At 56.0% G+C, this 18,572-nt stretch overlaps 2 protein-coding genes across 3 annotated transcripts in view; one reads left to right on the top strand and one right to left on the bottom strand.

The window, feature by feature from the left end:
- LOC130317707 (uncharacterized) overlaps positions 1-1,035 on the top strand; it is a 15,799-nt gene extending 14,764 nt beyond the window's left edge. The window contains exon 3 of the mRNA XM_056552848.1: positions 900-1,035. The gene's annotated coding sequence lies outside the window, so the exon portion shown is untranslated. The remainder of the gene's footprint in view (positions 1-899) is intronic.
- NEK9 (NIMA related kinase 9) lies at positions 407-18,572 on the bottom strand. 2 transcript variants are annotated; one of them, XM_056552850.1, is made up of 23 exons: positions 18,250-18,572; positions 14,548-14,725; positions 14,416-14,471; positions 14,272-14,342; positions 13,806-13,911; positions 13,602-13,733; positions 13,423-13,533; positions 12,407-12,471; positions 12,266-12,316; positions 11,998-12,190; positions 11,776-11,920; positions 11,504-11,698; positions 11,379-11,425; positions 9,644-9,799; positions 9,456-9,564; positions 8,406-8,567; positions 8,166-8,336; positions 8,029-8,088; positions 7,778-7,956; positions 5,804-5,938; positions 5,581-5,733; positions 5,457-5,507; positions 407-1,032 (listed from the first exon to the last, which is right to left on the bottom strand). In XM_056552850.1, exons 1-23 carry the CDS (start codon positions 18,412-18,414, stop codon positions 901-903), a joined length of 2,823 nt encoding a protein of 940 aa, XP_056408825.1. In that variant the 5' UTR covers positions 18,415-18,572; the 3' UTR covers positions 407-900. The 2 variants fall into 2 exon arrangements, with proteins under 2 accessions (XP_056408825.1, XP_056408824.1); XM_056552849.1 differs by having other exon boundaries at positions 5,457-5,510; positions 18,250-18,571.

Raw genomic sequence — 18,572 nt, 5'->3', positions numbered from 1 at the left:
AGTCCCCCCCCCCCCCCCCCCCCCGTCGTCCCTCCCCCAGTTCCCCCTCCATCCTCAGGTTCTGTATATCTGGGAGAGCAATGCAGCCACATGACACTGTAGAGCACGTCGCTCCTTTCTGGATATCAAGTCATGACAGACACTAGTGCAGTGTTTCCCAACCAGCGCACCTCCAGCTGTGGCAAAACTATCCGGGCATGCTAGGAGTTGTAGTTTTGCCACAGCTGGAGGCACGCTGTTTGGGAAACACTGCTCTAGAGGGTGAAGAACAAGTCCCGGTAGTCCTGACCCGGATGTACACAAGTCATGGTAAGCAGGCTGCAGAGCGGCGGTGGCCTTACAGTCTTGTTGCTCTGAGCTGTCCGCCATGATATTGGTGGATTACTAAAGAAATAATTCCCAACAATTACAATGTTGCTCATTTTACTTTTGTCAAAATACTGAAATCACCATTTTTGGTTACCAGAATTTTGGCGCATCCCTATGGTTAGATATAACCAGAAGAGGTGCTATTGCAGGAGTCGGCTCCCGTCTATCCAAACCCTTCCCAGCTTAAGTGACGCCATAAACCTCACCTATTCCTGACCGCCGCGTCCACTTCTTCCAGGAGTAAGACATCCGCCGCTCAGCTTCACACAGTGTTTTATTTCACATTTAGTGTGAGAAGGCCTGGAAGCATGGCGCAATACTGCAGTGGCCTGCCGGCCGGGGGGGAGCCGCGCTCCACATTCACTCACAGCCTGTACATCTTTGGCAAAGTAAAGGGGCCACCGTGCAGAACAAACCGTCCAGTCTGGCAATAAAATACCCCTCCCCACATCCAGGGCTCTCCATGACACCAGACACATAGGGGGCACTGTGCTCATATAAGGCACTGACAAGTCTCTGTTAATCCACAGATCACATTGAAGTCCCAGACGCCACGCGGCAGGGGTCTGCGCCCAAGAAACACCACGATCCCTCATCACAGTCTTCTCTGGAAGTCTCTGTGCTGCCACCAGCAGAGGAAATGCCCTTCATACAAAGCGCCACCTGGAGGAAGAAAAGCGTGGTCAGGGGATGAGGTCCTGGGATAGAGAGAGCCTATGTAGCATCTGAAAGCTGGCAAATGGGCCCAGCCAGAGCAGAACTCGATATGAAGCCAGGGCCCAGCAGCCACTGCTTCTGTGTTACAGGAGTGGTTCTCTACGCAAATTGATGACATTATTTTACTAATTAAACTCATTTGGTTTTAAATCCCCGATTACAATTTCTCAATAACTTATACAGGAGAGTGTAGTGGGCATGCTGTGTGACCTGTGCATAAAGGATATGGAGGGGGATGTGTAGTCATTTTCTATACACTTCTGTAGGCGAGTGTAGTGGGCATGCTGTGTGACCTGTGCATAAAGGATATGGAGGGGGATTTGTAGTCATTTTCTATACACTTCTGTAGGCGAGTGTAGTGGGCATGCTGTGTGACCTGTGCATAAAGGATATGGAGGGGGATGTGTAGTCATTTTCTATACACTTCTGTAGGAGAGTGTAGTGGGCATGCTGTGTGACCTGTGCATAAAGGATATGGAGGGGGATGTGTAGTCATTTTCTATACACTTCTGTAGGCGAGTGTAGTGGGCATGCTGTGTGACCTGTGCATAAAGGATATGGAGGGGGATTTGTAGTCATTTTCTATACACTTCTGTAGGCGAGTGTAGTGGGCATGCTGTGTGACCTGTGCATAAAGGATATGGAGGGGGATGTGTAGTCATTTTCTATACACTTCTGTAGGAGAGTGTAGTGGGCATGCTGTGTGACCTGTGCATAAAGGATATGGAGGGGGATGTGTAGTCATTTTCTATACACTTCTGTAGGAGAGTGTAGTGGGCATGCTGTGTGACCTGTGCATAAAGGATATGGAGGGGGATGTGTAGTCATTTTCTATACACTTCTGTAGGAGAGTGTAGTGAGCATGCTGTGTGACCACAGTGGAATATCACACATGAGCAGTAACTCCAGTCAGATGAAAAATTTCTGTTTGCTTATTGGTCAGGTGATGACTCATACACAGTGTGATTTTCCATAGAGATGGCTAAGACTGCCAGACTGTGAGGCCGCCCAATGGGGGTTCTACCTGCTCATTCCCCATTATTGTGCTGCTGTAGAGCACAGAGAAAGATACAGGGCAATGGGTTAATGAAGGGGACTGAACTACTCTCGAGCAGAACTCTTCATGCAGCCCACAGCACAGACTCTGCCGCCCCCTAATGATGACGCCATGACTACTGACCTCGCCCCCTAATGATTGATAACGCCATGACTACTGACCTCGCCCCCTAATGATTGATAACGCCATGACTACTGACCTCGCCCCCTAATGATTGATAACGCCATGACTACTGACCTCGCCCCCTAATGATTGATAACGCCATGACTCTGCCGCCCCCTAATGATTGATGACGCCATGACTCTGCCGCCCCCTAATGATTGATGACGCCATGACTCTGCCGCCCCCTAATGATTGATGACGCCATGACTGCCGCCCCCTAATGATTGATGACGCCATGACTGCCGCCCCCTAATGATTGATGACGCCATGACTCTGCCGCCCCCTAATGATTGATGACGCCATGACTACTGACTTCGCCCCCTAATGATTGATGACGCCATGACTACTGACCTCGCCCCCTAATGATTGATGACGCCATGACTACGCCGCCCCCTAATGATTGATAACGCCATGACTACTGACCTCGCCCCCTAATGATTGATGACGCCATGACTACGCCGCCCCCTAATGATTGATAACGCCATGACTACGCCGCCCCCTAATGATTGATAACGCCATGACTACTGACCTCGCCCCCTAATGATTGATAACGCCATGACTACTGACCTCGCCCCCTAATGATTGATAACGCCATGACTCTGCCGCCCCCTAATGATTGATGACGCCATGACTCTGCCGCCCCCTAATGATTGATGACGCCATGACTCTGCCGCCCCCTAATGATTGATGACGCCATGACTCTGCCGCCCCCTAATGATTGATGACGCCATGACTCTGCCGCCCCCTAATGATTGATGACGCCATGACTCTGCCGCCCCCTAATGATTGATGACGCCATGACTCTGCTGCCCCCTAATGATTGATGACGCCATGACTGCCGCCCCCTAATGATTGATGACGCCATGACTCTGCCGCCCCCTAATGATTGATGACGCCATGACTACTGACTTCGCCCCCTAATGATTGATGACGCCATGACTACGCCGCCCCCTAATGATTGATGACGCCATGACTCTGCCGCCCCCTAATGATTGATGACGCCATGACTCTGCCGCCCCCTAATGATTGATGACGCCATGACTCTGCCGCCCCCTAATGATTGATGACGCCATGACTCTGCCGCCCCCTAATGATTGATGACGCCATGACTCTGCCGCCCCCTAATGATTGATGACGCCATGACTCTGCCGCCCCCTAATGATTGATGACGCCATGACTCTGCCGCCCCCTAATGATTGATGACGCCATGACTGCTGACCCGAGTGATCTGTATAGGAGTCAGAGGTGAAGCTGCAGCTATTGGGATTCATTTATTATAATGATCAAGAAATATAGGGGTCCAGAGAGAAAATATGCTCACACATGAAGCGCGGGCGCCGCTCACACATGACTGGTGTCATTTTTCAGTCTGGTGATATACGAGCTCACAAAAAGATGGAAGCAGCCCTTACCCTCTTAAGGACGCAGGGCATACCTGTACGCTCTGCGCCCGGTCCCTAAAACATCGGGTCGGTCCCAGTTGCTAATGATAGCCGGGACCCTGGGCTAATAGCGCACGGCACAACAATTGTTAAGCCGTGCGCTATAAACCCTTCAGAAATTGAAAGTAAAAGCTTCCCGGCAGGTCAGTCGGGCTGATCAGGACTATCGCGATAAAATTGTGATGTCCCGATCAGCTAGGATGCGAGCGGAGGCCGCCTTACCTTGCTCCGTCGCGTCCGATCGGATTTTGATTGCTCTGAGCTACAGGCTTGAGCAATCAACCCCCTATTACGCTGATCCATGGAAAGCTATGGCTTTGCAGGGATCAGTGTAAAAGATCAGTGTGTGCAGTGTTATCATCTCCTATGGGATAACAATGATCAGTATAAGAGATCAGTGTGTGCAGTGTTCTAGTGTCCTATGGGATAATAATGATCAGTATAAGAGATCAGTGTGATCAGTGTTCTAGTCTCCTATGGGATAATAATGATCAGTATAAGAGATCAGTGTGTGCAGTGTTAGTCTTCTATGGGATAACAATGATCAGTATAACACTGCACACACTGATCTCTTATACTGATCATTGTTATCCCATAGGAGACTATAAGAGATCAGTGTGTGCAGTGTTATAGTCTCCTATGGGATAACAATGATCAGTATAAGAGATCAGTGTGTGCAGTGTTATAGTCTCCTATGGCATAACAATGATCAGTATAAGAGATCAGTGTGTACAGTGTTATAGTCTATGTCATAACAATGATCAGTATAAGAGATCAGTGTGTGCAGTGTTATAGTCTCCTATGGCATAACAATGATCAGTATAAGAGATCAGTGAATGCAGTGTTATAGTCTGGTATATATATTGCAAAAAAAAAAGTAAAATGTGATTTAACCCCTTCCCTAATAAAAGTTTGAATCACCCCCCTTTTCCCATGAAAAAAAAAAAAAAAAAGTGTAAATTAAAAAATGTGGTATCGCTGCGTGCGGAAATGTCCGAATTATAAAAATATATTGTTAAACTGCACGATCAATGGCGTACACGCAAAAAAAAATTCCTAAGTCCAAAATAGCGTATTTGTGGTCACTTTTTATATCATAAAAACTTTTAATAAAAAGCGATCAAAAAGACCGATCAATGCAAAAATGGTGCCGCTAAAAACTTCAGATCACGGCGCAAAAAATGAGCCCTCATACCGGCCTGTGCGCGGAAAAATAAGTTATAGGGGTCAGAAGATGACATTTTTAAACGTATACATTTTCCTGCATGTAGTTAGGATTTTTTCCAGAAGACAAAATCACCTATATAAGTCGGGGATCAATATAACCGTATGGACCTACAGAATAATAAGGGGTCATTTTTACTGAAATATGCACTGCGTAGAAACGGAAGCCCCCAAAAGTTACAAAATGGCATTTTTTCTTCCATTTTGTCGCACGTCGATTTATTTTTCCGTTTCGCCGTAGATTTTTGGGTAAAATGACTAATGTCACTGCAAAGTAGAATTGGCGACGCAAAAAATAAGCCATAATATGGAATTTTAGATGGAAAATTGAAAGCGTTATGTTTTTTAGAAGGTGATGAGGAAAAAATTTAAAAGCAAAAACGGAAAACCTTAAGGGGTTAAAAAACACTGCAGGAAAAACTACCCGTAAGAGTCAGATGTGCGGAGCGTGACCATGCAGCGCCCGGAGCGCTCCTTTATGTTACCTGTCTCTGCAGCACCTGGATGACCTCCCCTTGTTTACTGACCATCTGACCCTGCTGGAAGACAAACAGGTGGTCACATTTCCAGGATGGACGGCCGGCACCCCGCACAGCGCCCCCTACCTACCTGCACCAGCGCCTGCAGCTTCTCCTCCAGCTCCTGCACCTGCAGCGTCAGCCGAGTGTTGTCCCTGCGCAGACTCTCCTGCTCACTCATACAGGTGCCCACCAGGGCCTGCAGCCTCCTCACCTCCTCCTGCAGAGCATTGCACACACAGGGCTGCAGAAAAGATGGAGTCATCATGTCATGTCACCACAGGAGAGCCCCCACATACTCAGGAGCCCCTTACCTGAGGGGCCACAGCTGGGGCATCTGAGGAGGTCGTCTGCAGCTCCTCCAATGGCGGAGACGCATCCTGTGAGAAATCCATACTCTGAAAGGCCGGCGTATCCGGCATCGGGATGAACTCTGCCTCTTCCAGCTCCTGCAGACACAGAAAGCCACATCCTGAACATGTGCTGGGGGAAGTCACTGCAATACAAATATATGCCTGCAGGGGCGCCGCTGAGGATACAATACAGGACAGTCACCACCAGCAGGGGCGCCGCTGAGGATACAATACAGGACAGTCACCACCAGCAGGGGCGCCCCTGAGGATACAATACAGAGCAGTCACCACCAGCAGGGGCGCCCCTGAGGATACAATACAGAGCAGTCACCACCAGCAGGGGCACCCCTGAGGATACAATACAGAGCAGTCACCACCAGCAGGGGCACCCTGAGGATACAATACAGAGCAGTCACCACCAGCAGGGGCGCCCTGAGGATACAATACAGAGCAGTCATCACACAGGAGTATTACCTGTCACCACCAGCAGGGGCGCCCCTGAGGATACAATACAGGACAGTCACCACCAGCAGGGGCGCCCCTGAGGATACAATACAGGACAGTCACCACCAGCAGGGGCGCCCCTGAGGATACAATACAGGACAGTCACCACCAGCAGGGGCGCCCCTGAGGATACAATACAGGACAGTCACCACCAGCAGGGGCGCCCCTGAGGATACAATACAGGACAGTCACCACCAGCAGGGGCGCCCCTGAGGATACAATACAGAGCAGTCACCACCAGCAGGGGCGCCCTGAGGATACAATACAGAGCAGTCACCACCAGGGGCGCCCCTGAGGATACAATACAGAGCAGTCACCACCAGCAGGGGCGCCCCTGAGGATACAATACAGGACAGTCACCACCAGCAGGGGCGCCCCTGAGGATACAATACAGAGCAGTCACCACCAGCAGGGGCGCCCCTGAGGATACAATACAGGACAGTCACCACCAGCAGGGGCGCCCCTGAGGATACAATACAGGACAGTCACCACCAGCAGGGGCGCCCCTGAGGATACAATACAGAGCAGTCACCACCAGCAGGGGCGCCCCTGAGGATACAATACAGAGCAGTCATCACACAGGAGTATTACCTGTCACCACCAGCAGGGGCGCCCCTGAGGATACAATACAGGACAGTCACCACCAGCAGGGGCGCCCCTGAGGATACAATACAGAGCAGTCACCACCAGCAGGGGCGCCCCTGAGGATACAATACAGAGCAGTCACCACCAGCAGGGGCGCCCCTGAGGATACAATACAGGACAGTCACCACCAGCAGGGGCGCCCCTGAGGATACAATACAGAGCAGTCACCACCAGCAGGGGCGCCCCTGAGGATACAATACAGAGCAGTCACCACCAGCAGGGGCGCCCCTGAGGATACAATACAGAGCAGTCACCACCAGCAGGGGCGCCCCTGAGGATACAATACAGGACAGTCACCACCAGCAGGGGCGCCCCTGAGGATACAATACAGGACAGTCACCACCAGCAGGGGCGCCCCTGAGGATACAATACAGGACAGTCACCACCAGCAGGGGCGCCCCTGAGGATACAATACAGGACAGTCACCACCAGCAGGGGCGCCCCTGAGGATACAATACAGAGCAGTCACCACCAGCAGGGGCGCCCCTGAGGATACAATACAGAGCAGTCACCACCAGCAGGGGCGCCCCTGAGGATACAATACAGAGCAGTCACCACCAGCAGGGGCGCCCCTGAGGATACAATACAGAGCAGTCACCACCAGCAGGGGCGCCCCTGAGGATACAATACAGGACAGTCACCACCAGCAGGGGCACCCCTGAGGATACAATACAGAGCAGTCACCACCAGCAGGGGCGCCCCTGAGGATACAATACAGAGCAGTCACCACCAGCAGGGGCGCCCCTGAGGATACAATACAGAGCAGTCATCACACGGGGGTATTACCTGTCGCAGCCAGCTGGGGCACGCGCTGCTCTCCATGTTCCCGGTGGTATTGAATGGGCTCATCTCTGGCTCCGCCTCTATAGTTCCCCGGAAGCCATCACTGGGCTCGGAGGATATGGACTCACTGGGACTGTCCCCTTCACCCACTGCGGACCCTTGCGATGAGCAGCTCTGTGCAACTGGGGGGGGGTTAATTTATCAGACTTGAGCACAGAAGTGGAATGACCCTTCCCGCCCGCGGTGACACTCACGCGTTCCGATGGAGAGCCCACTGCTGTTAGAACGAATTGTTTTCGAGTTCAGAACTTTCTCTGTTAAAAAGAAAAAAAAAAAAAGATTGTAAGATCTGAGCGCAGATGCCATGGGGACCACCAGGAGGAACACTCACCCACAATAAGGATGGTGTGCCAGCCATGGCAAGAGAGGTCGGTCACATGGTGTAAGGAGCCAAAGATAGGGCGGGGCCAGGAGGTGCAGATGTCCGAGCCCTGGGGCCGCTCGTTGGGTGTCATAGCCAGACGACCATTTCCACCATTTCCCCAAGCGAAGATGTGATTATCTGAAGAGGAGAGATTGTGGTGAGACCACGAGAGTCCACGTGAGCCCCGCACAGGCGTCATCCACTCACCGTCTGTGGCCGCGATGGTGAACTCGTCCCCACAGGACACTCTGATCACCTGCTTCCCACCAAGAGGGCCGCCAAGGAGATTGATGCCCAGATGCTTGCGGTAGTCTCCCACACCCAGCTGACCGCACTTGTTAGACCCAAACGTCAGAAGACGGCCACGTTCTGCAGAGACAGGGGGCGCAATGAGAGCTGGGACCAGGCAGGAGGAAGGGGGTGCCGCACAATGAGAGCTGGGCCCAGGGAGGAGGAAGGGGGTGCGGCACAATGAGATCTGGGACCAGGCAGGAGGAAGGGGGTGCGGCACAATGAGAGCTGGGACCAGGAAGGGGGTGCGGCACACAGAGCTGGGACCAGGCAGGGGGAAGGGGGTGTGGCACAATGAGAGCTGGGACCAGGCAGGGGGTGCGGCACAATGAGAGCTGGGACCAGGCAGGAGGAAGGGGGTGCGGCACAATGAGAGCTGGGACCAGGAAGGGGGTGCGGCACACAGAGCTGGGACAAGGCAGGGGGAAGGGGGTGTGGCACAATGAGAGCTGGGACCAGGCAGGGGGTGCCGCACAATGAGAGCTGGGACCAGGCAGGAGGAAGGGGGTGCGGCACAATGAGAGCTGGGACCAGGCAGGAGGAAGGGGGTGCGGCACAATGAGAGCTGGGACCAGACAGGAGGAAGGGGGTGCGGCACAATGAGAGCTGGGACCAGGAAGGGGGTGCGGCACACAGAGCTGGGACAAGGCAGGGGGAAGGGGGTGTGGCACAATGAGAGCTGGGACCAGGCAGGGGGTGCCGCACAATGAGAGCTGGGACCAGGCAGGAGGAAGGGGGTGCGGCACAATGAGAGCTGGGACCAGGCAGGAGGAAGGGGGTGCGGCACAATGAGAGCTGGGACCAGACAGGAGGAAGGGGGTGCGGCACAATGAGAGGTGGGACCAGACAGGAGGAAGGGGGTGCGGCACAATGAGAGCTGGGACCAGACAGGAGGAAGGGGGTGCGGCACAATGAGAGCTGGGACCAAGGAGGAGGAAGGGGTGCGGCACGCTGTCCACTCCTTACCGTCAATGGCGGCTGTATGGGTCTTTCCTGGCGAGATGTTGCGCACTTTATAGAAGGAGAGCTGCTTGGCGAGTGTCAGTGAAGTGGTGTACGGGACCTCACGATAAGCCTGAGGGCAAGAAGGGAGATTCCATCACACAGAGCAGCAGAACCCCAGCTGTGTACAGTCACCCCGCACCCGCACTCACCTCGTGGTTAATGATGCCCGCCGTGCACTGGTTTAGGCCCAGCTTGTTGTGTTCATTCAAGCCACATGCGAGAACTTTACCAGACTGTGTGAGGAGGAAGCTGCCGTCCGAGCCACAACTGACGCTCACGATACACAGACCACGCTGCACCTCCACCTGACCACGAGAAAGTGTCACAATGGAGCCACGTACAGGGGAAACAGCGTTACAGCAGAGCCACGTACAGGAGAGACGAGAGGGCGCGTCACAACAGAGCCACGTACAGGAGAGACGAGAGGGCGCGTCACAACAGAGCCATGTACAGGAGACACAAGACTGTCACAATGGAGCCACGTACAGGGGAAACAGCGTCACAACAGAGCCACGTACAGGAGAGACGAGAGGGCGCGTCACAACAGAGCCACATACAGGAGAGACTGAGAGGGCACGTCACAACAGAGCCACGTACAGGAGAGACTGAGAGGGCACGTCACAACAGAGCCACGTACAGGAGAGACGAGAGGGCACGTCACAACAGAGCCACGTACAGGAGAGACTGAGAGGGCACGTCACAACAGAGCCACGTACAGGAGAGACTGAGAGGGCGCGTCACAACAGAGCCACGTACAGGAGAGACTGAGAAGGCGCGTCACAACAGAGCCACGTACAGGAGAGACTGAGAAGGCGCGTCACAACAGAGCCACGTACAAGAGAGACAAGAGTGTCACAATGGAGCCACGTACAGGGGAAACAGCGTTACAGCAGAGCCACGTACAGGAGAGACGAGAGGGCGCGTCACAACAGAGCCACGTACAGGAGAGACTGAGGGCGCGTCACAACAGAGCCACGTACAGGAGAGACGAGAGGGCACGTCACAACAGAGCCACGTACAGGAGAGACTGAGAGGAAGAGTCACAACAGAGCCACGTACAGGAGAGACTGAGGGCGCGTCACAACAGAGCCACGTACAAGAGAGTCACAATGGAGCCACGTACAGGGGAAACAGCGTTACAGCAGAGCCACGTACAGTAGAGACGAGAGGGCGCGTCACAGCAGAGCCACGTACAGGAGAGACGAGAGGGCGCGTCACAACAGAGCCACGTACAGGAGAGACGAGAGGGCGCGTCACAACAGAGCCACGTACAGGGGAAAGAGTGTCATAGCAGAGCCACGTACAGAAGAGATGAGAGGGAGCGTCACAACAGAGCCACGTACAGGGTAAAGAGTGTCATAGCAGAGCCACGTACAGAAGAGACGAGAGGGAGAGTCATAAGAGCAGCACAACAGAGTCATGTACAGGATAGACGAGAGGGAGAGTCACAACACAGCCACATACAGGAGACAAGGAGCGTCACAACAGAGCCACGTACAGGAGGGAGCGTCACAACAGAGCCACGTACAGGAGGGAGCGTCACAACAGAGCCACGTACAGGAGGGAGCGTCACAACAGAGCCACGTACAGGAGGGAGCGTCACAACAGAGCCACGTACAGGAGGGAGCGTCACAACAGAGCCACGTACAGGAGGGAGCGTCACAACAGAGCCACGTACAGGAGAGACGAGAGGGTGCGTCACAACAGAGCCACGTACAGGAGAGACAAGAGGGTGCGTCACAACAGAGCCACGTACAGGAGAGACGAGAGGGTGCGTCACAACAGAGCCACGTACAGGAGAGACGAGAGGGTGCGTCACAACAGAGCCACGTACAGGACAGCGAGAGAGGAGCCACAGACAAAGACAGACGGGAGGACAGTCACCTTCTGCGGGGTGGAGATGTCGTCCTCCGAGTCCAGACCCAGGCGCCCTGCACAGAGGAAACACAGGTCACAGCCATCCCCTCTAGACTTCAGTGTGAGCCGGAGCCCACGGGGCACACACCTACCGTACTCCCCGCAGCCCCACGAGTACACACACTTGCTGCGTGTCAGGACCATGACATGACTGTCCCCGCAGGACACCTGTTCAATGGGCTCATTCAGGAAGAAATCCACCAGGACGGGCTCCAGGACCTCCGAGCCCTGCCCCACACCGAGGCAGCCATAGTAATCCGAGCCGAAGGAGTAGAGCTGCCCCTCATCTGCAGGACAGAACAAGCGGTTACTAGTGGTGCGGGGCTGAGGGTCCTGACCAGGTGGGGCCCCTCCGCTCGCTCACCGGTGATGCACATGGTGAAGTCTCCACCACAGCTGACTTGTTGGACAGATTTGCCCTGCAGCTTCTCCACGTGTTTGGGCTGTCGGTACGAGGCGCGGTCGCCATGTCCCAGCTGTCCATTCAGCTTAGATCCTCCCTGCATGTTCTGGGGAGGGAGGAGAATCCTGCATCAGCTACAAGACAAGATGGCGGCTTTCACTGGTCTTCATTCTTGGCACTCACCACCCAGGTGTACAGCTCCTTCTCCACCGTCACCACCGCAAAGTGAGCGTCTCCGGCACAGACCTGCCGCGCCCGCCACCCCCCCTTAAACACATCCAGCTTCTGAGGAGTGGATTTTCCACCCCCCCACACGTAAACTTCACTGCTTCGAGATGTGACCACCGCGACCGGGGCTTCAGTGACCGTGCCGGGCCTGAGCGGAAACGTGAGCAACAATGAGTGCAAGGACTGATGTGGGAGTGAGCGGCGCCCAGTGCCCAATCCTCACCTGGGTCTCTTGCTGGACTTGTTCAGGAGAGACACTTGTTCTTCCATATCCCTGTAGAAGAATCAGTGGAAATGTCACGGCTTCTCGGTACAGCCCCGCCCCTGAGCACCAGCCCCGCCCCTGAGCACCTGCTCTCGTTACCTCCGACGGCGGCTCAGCAATGACCGCTCCAGGATCTCATCCGCACTCGGCCTTTTCTCCGGGTCCTGAAACAACAGTATTTAAGATTATGACCTCAGGTTTAACAGCTGCACTACATCTATCAGCTCCTGAGTGCACACTCACCTGCTGCAGACACAGCCACACTATATCAGCTCCTGAGTGCACACTCACCTGCTGCAGACACAGCCACACTATATCAGCTCCTGAGTGCACACTCACCTGCTGCAGACACAGCCACACTATATCAGCTCCTGAGTGCACACTCACCTGCTGCAGACACAGCTGCACTACATCTATCAGCTCCGGAGTGCACACTCACCTGTTGCAGACACAGCCGCACTACATCTATCAGTTCCTGAGTGCACACTCACCTGCTGGAGACACAGCCGCACTACATCTATCAGTTCCTGAGTGCACACTCACCTGCTGCAGACACAGCTGCACTACATCGATCAGCTCCGGAGTGCACACTCACCTGCTGCAGACACAGCTGCACTACATCGATCAGCTCCGGAGTGCACACTCACCTGCTGCAGACACAGCTGCACTACATCTATCAGTTCCTGAGTGCACACTCACCTGCTGCAGACACAGCCGCACTACATCTATCAGTTCCTGAGTGCACACTCACCTGCTGGAGACACAGCCGCACTACATCTATCAGTTCCTGAGTGCACACTCACCTGCTGGAGACACAGCTGCACTACATCTATCAGTTCCTGAGTGCACACTCACCTGCTGGAGACACAGCTGCACTACATCTATCAGTTCCTGAGTGCACACTCACCTGCTGGAGACACAGCTGCACTACATCTATCAGTTCCTGAGTGCACACTCACCTGCTGGAGACACAGCTGCACTACATCTATCAGTTCCTGAGTGCACACTCACCTGCTGGAGACACAGCTGCACTACATCTATCAGTTCCTGAGTGCACACTCACCTGCTGGAGACACAGCTGCACTACATCTATCAGTTCCTGAGTGCACACTCACCTGCTGGAGACACAGCTGCACTACATCTATCAGTTCCTGGGAGTAGACGCTGTTGTCGAGCTCCATGGCCCAGTTTCCTTGCACGATCTTCACACACAGGTTGAGCGGGTTCTGGGGGCAGAGTGAACAGTGAGACGGCGGCTCCTGAGGAGATGGGGTGAGAAGTGAGTGGCACTCACCGTGGCATCGAATGTGCGGGTGAGTGTGAGTAGCTCGTACAGCACGCAGCCCACAGCCCAGATGTCAGACTTGAAGCTGTACTTCACTCCCTGGCACAGCTCTGGAGACATGTAGTATAGGGTGCCGACACACTGCAACAGAGCACAGAGAGGTGAGCCCCGCCCACACCCAACACAGCGCCCCGCCCACACCCAAGCACTCACCGTTTCTGCCATTGAAAACTCAGAGTTGAGCTGTTTGGCCAGTCCGTAGTCCCCGAGCTTTATCAGGTTGGCTTTAGTGAGGAAGATGTTCAACGTCTTAATGTCTCTGCCAGGAAGAGAACCGCCTATTAGCCCCGCCCCTCATCTAAACAGTAATCACATCTTAGCCCCGCCCCTCATCTCCACAGTAACCGCCTGTTAGTCCCACATCTCATCTACAGTTACAGCCTCTTAACCCCGCTCCTAATCTCCACAGTAACCACCTCTTAGCCCCACCCCTCATCTACACAGTGACCACCTGGTAGCCCCACCCCTCATGTCTACAGTGACCACCTGTTAGCCCCACCCCTTATCTCCAGTGACTGCCTGTTAGACCCGCCCCTCATTCATAGTGACCACCTGTTAGCCCCGTCCCTTATCGCCACATTGATCAAATAGCCCCGCCCAGCACAGGGTTGGTACTCACCGATGCAAGATTCCGGCCCGGTGGATACAGCTGACTGCAGAGACTATTTGGAACAGATACCAGACAACCATCTGTGGGGAGAGGCGGAGCATGACACCACACCTACAGGCAGCTACTAACCCCACCCCCGAGGAGCCCCCTTACCTCCTCCAGGAACAGCTGCTCCTTCTGCCGCACAATCTTGTCAAACAGATTCCCACCTGTGGAGATGAAGCTGATGTCAGAGCGGCTGCGGGGCCCCTGAGAGGACCCCGGACAGCAGAGAGCCCCGCTCACCATTACAGTACTCCAGCTCGATGAGCAGCGTGTTACTGTCCAGGAAGTGGTTGTAATAAGCGATAATGTTGTCGTGCTGGAGGAGGGACAGGATGACGATCTCATTCAAGGCATCGCGACGCTCCTTCTCCGACAAGCGGGCCAGGCCCACCTCCTTCCACACCACAAGGGAGTCATCCTAAGGGGAGGAGCCAATGATCAGAGGGGGGGGGGGGGGTCATGGACAGATCATGTACAGTATAGATGTGGCAAGGGGGAGCACAGACCTCCATTCTAGTGTGGCCCCAGAGCCACGCAAATTTCCATCCTCCAGTACAATGTAGCCCTCAGAATCCCCCACTTCCCCCGGGGCCCTGAAGACCTCTGTCCTCCAGTCCAGTATGGCACCCAGTATCCCCGGGGGCCCTAAAGACCTCTGTCCTCCAGTCCAGTATGGCACCCAGTATCCCCGGGGGCCCTAAAGACCTCTGTCCTCCAGTCCAGTATGGCAGCCAGTATCCCCCGGGGGCCCTAAAGACCTCTGTCCTCCAGTCCAGTATGGCACCCAGTATCCCCCCGGGGGCCCTAAAGACCTCTGTCCTCCAGTCCAGTATGGCACCCAGTATCCCCGGGGGCCCTGAAGACCTCTGTCCTCCAGTCCAGTATGGCCCTAAGTATCCCCCCGGGGCCCTGAAGACCTCTGTCCTCCAGTCCAGTATGGCACCCAGTATCCCCGGGGGCCCTGAAGACCTCTGTCCTCCAGTCCAGTATGGCACCCAGTATCCCCGGGGGCCCTGAAGACCTCTGTCCTCCAGTCCAGTATGGCACCCAGTATCCCCGGGGGCCCTAAAGACCTCTGTCCTCCAGTCCAGTATGGCACCCAGTATCCCCGGGGGCCCTAAAGACCTCTGTCCTCTGGTCCAGTATGGCCCTAAGTATCCCCCCGGGGCCCTGAAGACCTCTGTCCTCCAGTCCAGTATGGCACCCAGTATCTCCGGGGGCCCTAAAGACCTCTGTCCTCCAGTCCAGTATGGCACCCAGTATCCCCGGGGGCCCTAAAGACCTCTGTCCTCCAGTCCAGTATGGCACCCAGTATCCCCCGGGGCCCTGAAGACCTCTGTCCTCCAGTCCAGTATGGCCCTAAGTATCCCCCCGGGGCCCTGAAGACCTCTGTCCTCCGGTCCAGTATGGTCCTAAGTACCCCCCGGGGCCCTGAAGACCTCTGTCCTCCGGTCCAGTATGGCCCTAAGTATCCCCCCGGGGCCCTGAAGACCTCTGTCCTCTGGTCCAGTATGGCCCTAAGTATCCCCCCGGGGCCCTGAAGACCTCTGTCCTCTGGTCCAGAATGGCCCTAAGTATCCCCCGGGGCCCTGAAGACCTCTGTCCTCTGGTCCAGTATGGCCCTAAGTATCCCCCCGGGACCCTGAAGACCTCTGTCCTCTGGTCCAGAATGGCCCTAAGTATCCCCCCGGGGCCCTGAAGACCTCTGTCCTCTGGTCCAGTATGGCCCTAAGTATCCCCCCGGGGCCCTGAAGACCTCTGTCCTCTGGTCCAGTATGGCCCTAAGTATCCCCCCGGGGCCCTGAAGACCTCTGTCCTCTGGTCCAGTATGGCCCTAAGTATCCCCCCGGGGCCCTGAAGACCTCTGTCCTCCGGTCCAGTATGGCCCTAAGTACCCCCCGGGGCCCTGAAGACCTCTGTCCTCCGGTCCAGTATGGCCCTAAGTACCCCCCGGGGCCCTGAAGACCTCTGTCCTCTGGTCCAGTATGGCCCTAAGTATCCCCCCGGGGCCCTGAAGACCTCTGTCCTCCGGGTCCAGTATGGCCCTAAGTACCCCCCCGGGGCCCTGAAGACCTCTGTCCTGGCTGGGGGAGGGGAAAAGCGGGCTCTCCCGTACCCGCAGCAGGACCAGCGCTGAACTCCATTCAGTCAAACGGTGACTCCGGTCGGCTCATTTCTGACCCGTATGCGGTTTCCTGACCAGAACTACACTTCGGTTTTAGGTCCGGTCACAAAACTGGATACGGGTCAAAAACGAGCCGACCGGAGTCACTGACTGAATGAGCGCTGGTCCTGCTGGGGTACGGGAGAGCCCGCTTTTCCCCTCCCCCAGCCGGATCCGACACCTGTAATTAGAGATGAGTGAACTTACAGTAAATTCGATTCGTCACAAACTTCTCGGCTCGGCAGTTGATGACTTTTCCTGCATAAATTAGTTCAGCTTTCCGGTGCTCCGGTGTCTGGAGACTATTTCCTAGGACTGTATCCACCTTTTCCAGCCACCGGAGCACCGGAAAGCTGAACTAATTTACTCAGGAAAAGTCATCAACTGCCGAGCCGAGAAGTTTGTGACAAATCGAATTTACTGTAAGTTCACTCATCTCTACCTGTAATGTAAAACCGAGATGTGAATGCAGCCGTATAGTGTGGCCCTCGATATCCCCCAGGCCCTGCAGACCTCCAGTACAGTGGACCCCCCGGGGTGGACATCAGTCCTCAGGTATAGTGCAGCCCCCAGTATCCCTCCTAACCCAAAGGCCCCTCAGAGTGGCCCCCAGTACCTCACTCCTCCAATATAGTGTGGCCCCCAGTATCCCCCAGGGCCCCGCAGACCTCCATCCTCTGGCACAGCATGGCCCCCAATATCTCACCCCCCCCCCCCCCCCCCTCACTCGCGGTCCCACAGACCTTTGTCCACCATTACAGTCTGGCCCCTAGATTCCCCCTGGGCCCCTAAGACCTCCAGTACAATGTGACCCAGTATGCCCATTTCCTCCGAGGGCCCCTCAGACAGCCATCCTCCGATACAGTGAAGTCACCAGTATATCCCCTGTGGCCTCCGTCCTCCGGTACAGGGTGGCCCCCAGTATACCCCTCTCCCCGGGGCCCCGCAGACCTCCGTCCTCCAGTACAGGGTGGCCCCCAGTATACCCGGGGCCCCGCAGACCTCCGTCCTCCGGTACAGGGTGGCCCCCCAGTATACCCCTCTCCCCGGGGCCCCGCAGACCTCCGTCCTCCGGTACAGGGTGGCCCCCCAGTATACCCCTCTCCCCGGGGCCCCGCAGACCTCCGTCCTCCGGTACAGGGTGGCCCCCAGTATACCCCTCTCCCCGGGGCCCCGCAGACCTCCGTCCTCCGGTACAGGGTGGCCCCCCAGTATACCCCTCTCCCCGGGGCCCCGCAGACCTCCGTCCTCCGGTACAGGGTGGCCCCCCAGTATACCCCTCTCCCCGGGGCCCCGCAGACCTCCGTCCTCCGGTACAGGGTGGCCCCCCAGTATACCCCTCTCCCCGGGGCCCCACAGACCTCCGTCCTCCGGTACAGGGTGGCCCCCAGTATACCCCTCTCCCCGGGGCCCCGCAGACCTCCGTCCTCCGGTACAGGGTGGCCCCCCAGTATACCCCTCTCCCCGGGGCCCCACAGACCTCCGTCCTCCGGTACAGGGTGGCCCCCAGTATACCCCTCTCCCCGGGGCCCCGCAGACCTCCGTCCTCCGGTACAGGGTGGCCCCCCAGTATACCCCTCTCCCCGGGGCCCCGCAGACCTCCGTCCTCCGGTACAGGGTGGCCCCCAGTATACCCCTCTCCCCGGGGCCCCGCAGACCTCCGTCCTCCGGTACAGGGTGGCCCCCCAGTATACCCCTCTCCCCGGGGCCCCGCAGACCTCCGTCCTCCGGTACAGGGTGGCCCCCCAGTATACCCCTCTCCCCGGGGCCCCGCAGACCTCCGTCCTCCGGTACAGGGTGGCCTCGCCGTAGGCCCCGTGTCCCAGCACCCGGATCGGGATGTAGTGCAGCTCCTCCTGCTCCGCCCCGCAGCTCCGCACCGAGTCCCCGTAGTCGGAGTTGATGGAGTCGCAGTGCCGGTCATACCGGCTAAGGGCAGACATAGCGGAATCAGCGGCCACCGCCAGCCGCCATATTGGTCACCCCTGACCTGGAAGAGCACATGCTTGAGGCGCAGGCGCGTACGGATCATGTGACCACACGACGGGCGCCATTTCTTTAGGAGAGATTCCCTTCTGTCTTGTATTTATGAAAGGAACTA

Source organism: Hyla sarda, unplaced genomic scaffold (assembly GCF_029499605.1).
Source record: "Hyla sarda isolate aHylSar1 unplaced genomic scaffold, aHylSar1.hap1 scaffold_2009, whole genome shotgun sequence".
Lineage (NCBI taxonomy): Eukaryota > Metazoa > Chordata > Amphibia > Anura > Hylidae > Hyla > Hyla sarda.
The sequence above is the reverse complement of the archived record's forward strand: the minus strand, read 5'-3'. Positions and strand labels throughout refer to the sequence as shown.

What these genes read in the sequence shown, in the direction of transcription:
- NEK9 (XM_056552849.1), bottom strand. Translation starts at nt 18,414, where the DNA reads ATGTCTGCCCTTAGCCGGTATGACCGGCACTGCGACTCCATCAACTCC. An exon ending in CCCTGTACCGGAGGACGGAG is followed by an intron (nt 14,726 to 18,249) that starts GTCTGCGGGGCC and finishes TCCTCCCCTTAG; the next exon opens with GATGACTCCCTTGTGGTGTG. An exon ending in GTGGGGCTGCGGGGAGTACG is followed by an intron (nt 11,426 to 11,503) that starts GTAGGTGTGTGC and finishes TCCTCTGTGCAG; the next exon opens with GGCGCCTGGGTCTGGACTCG.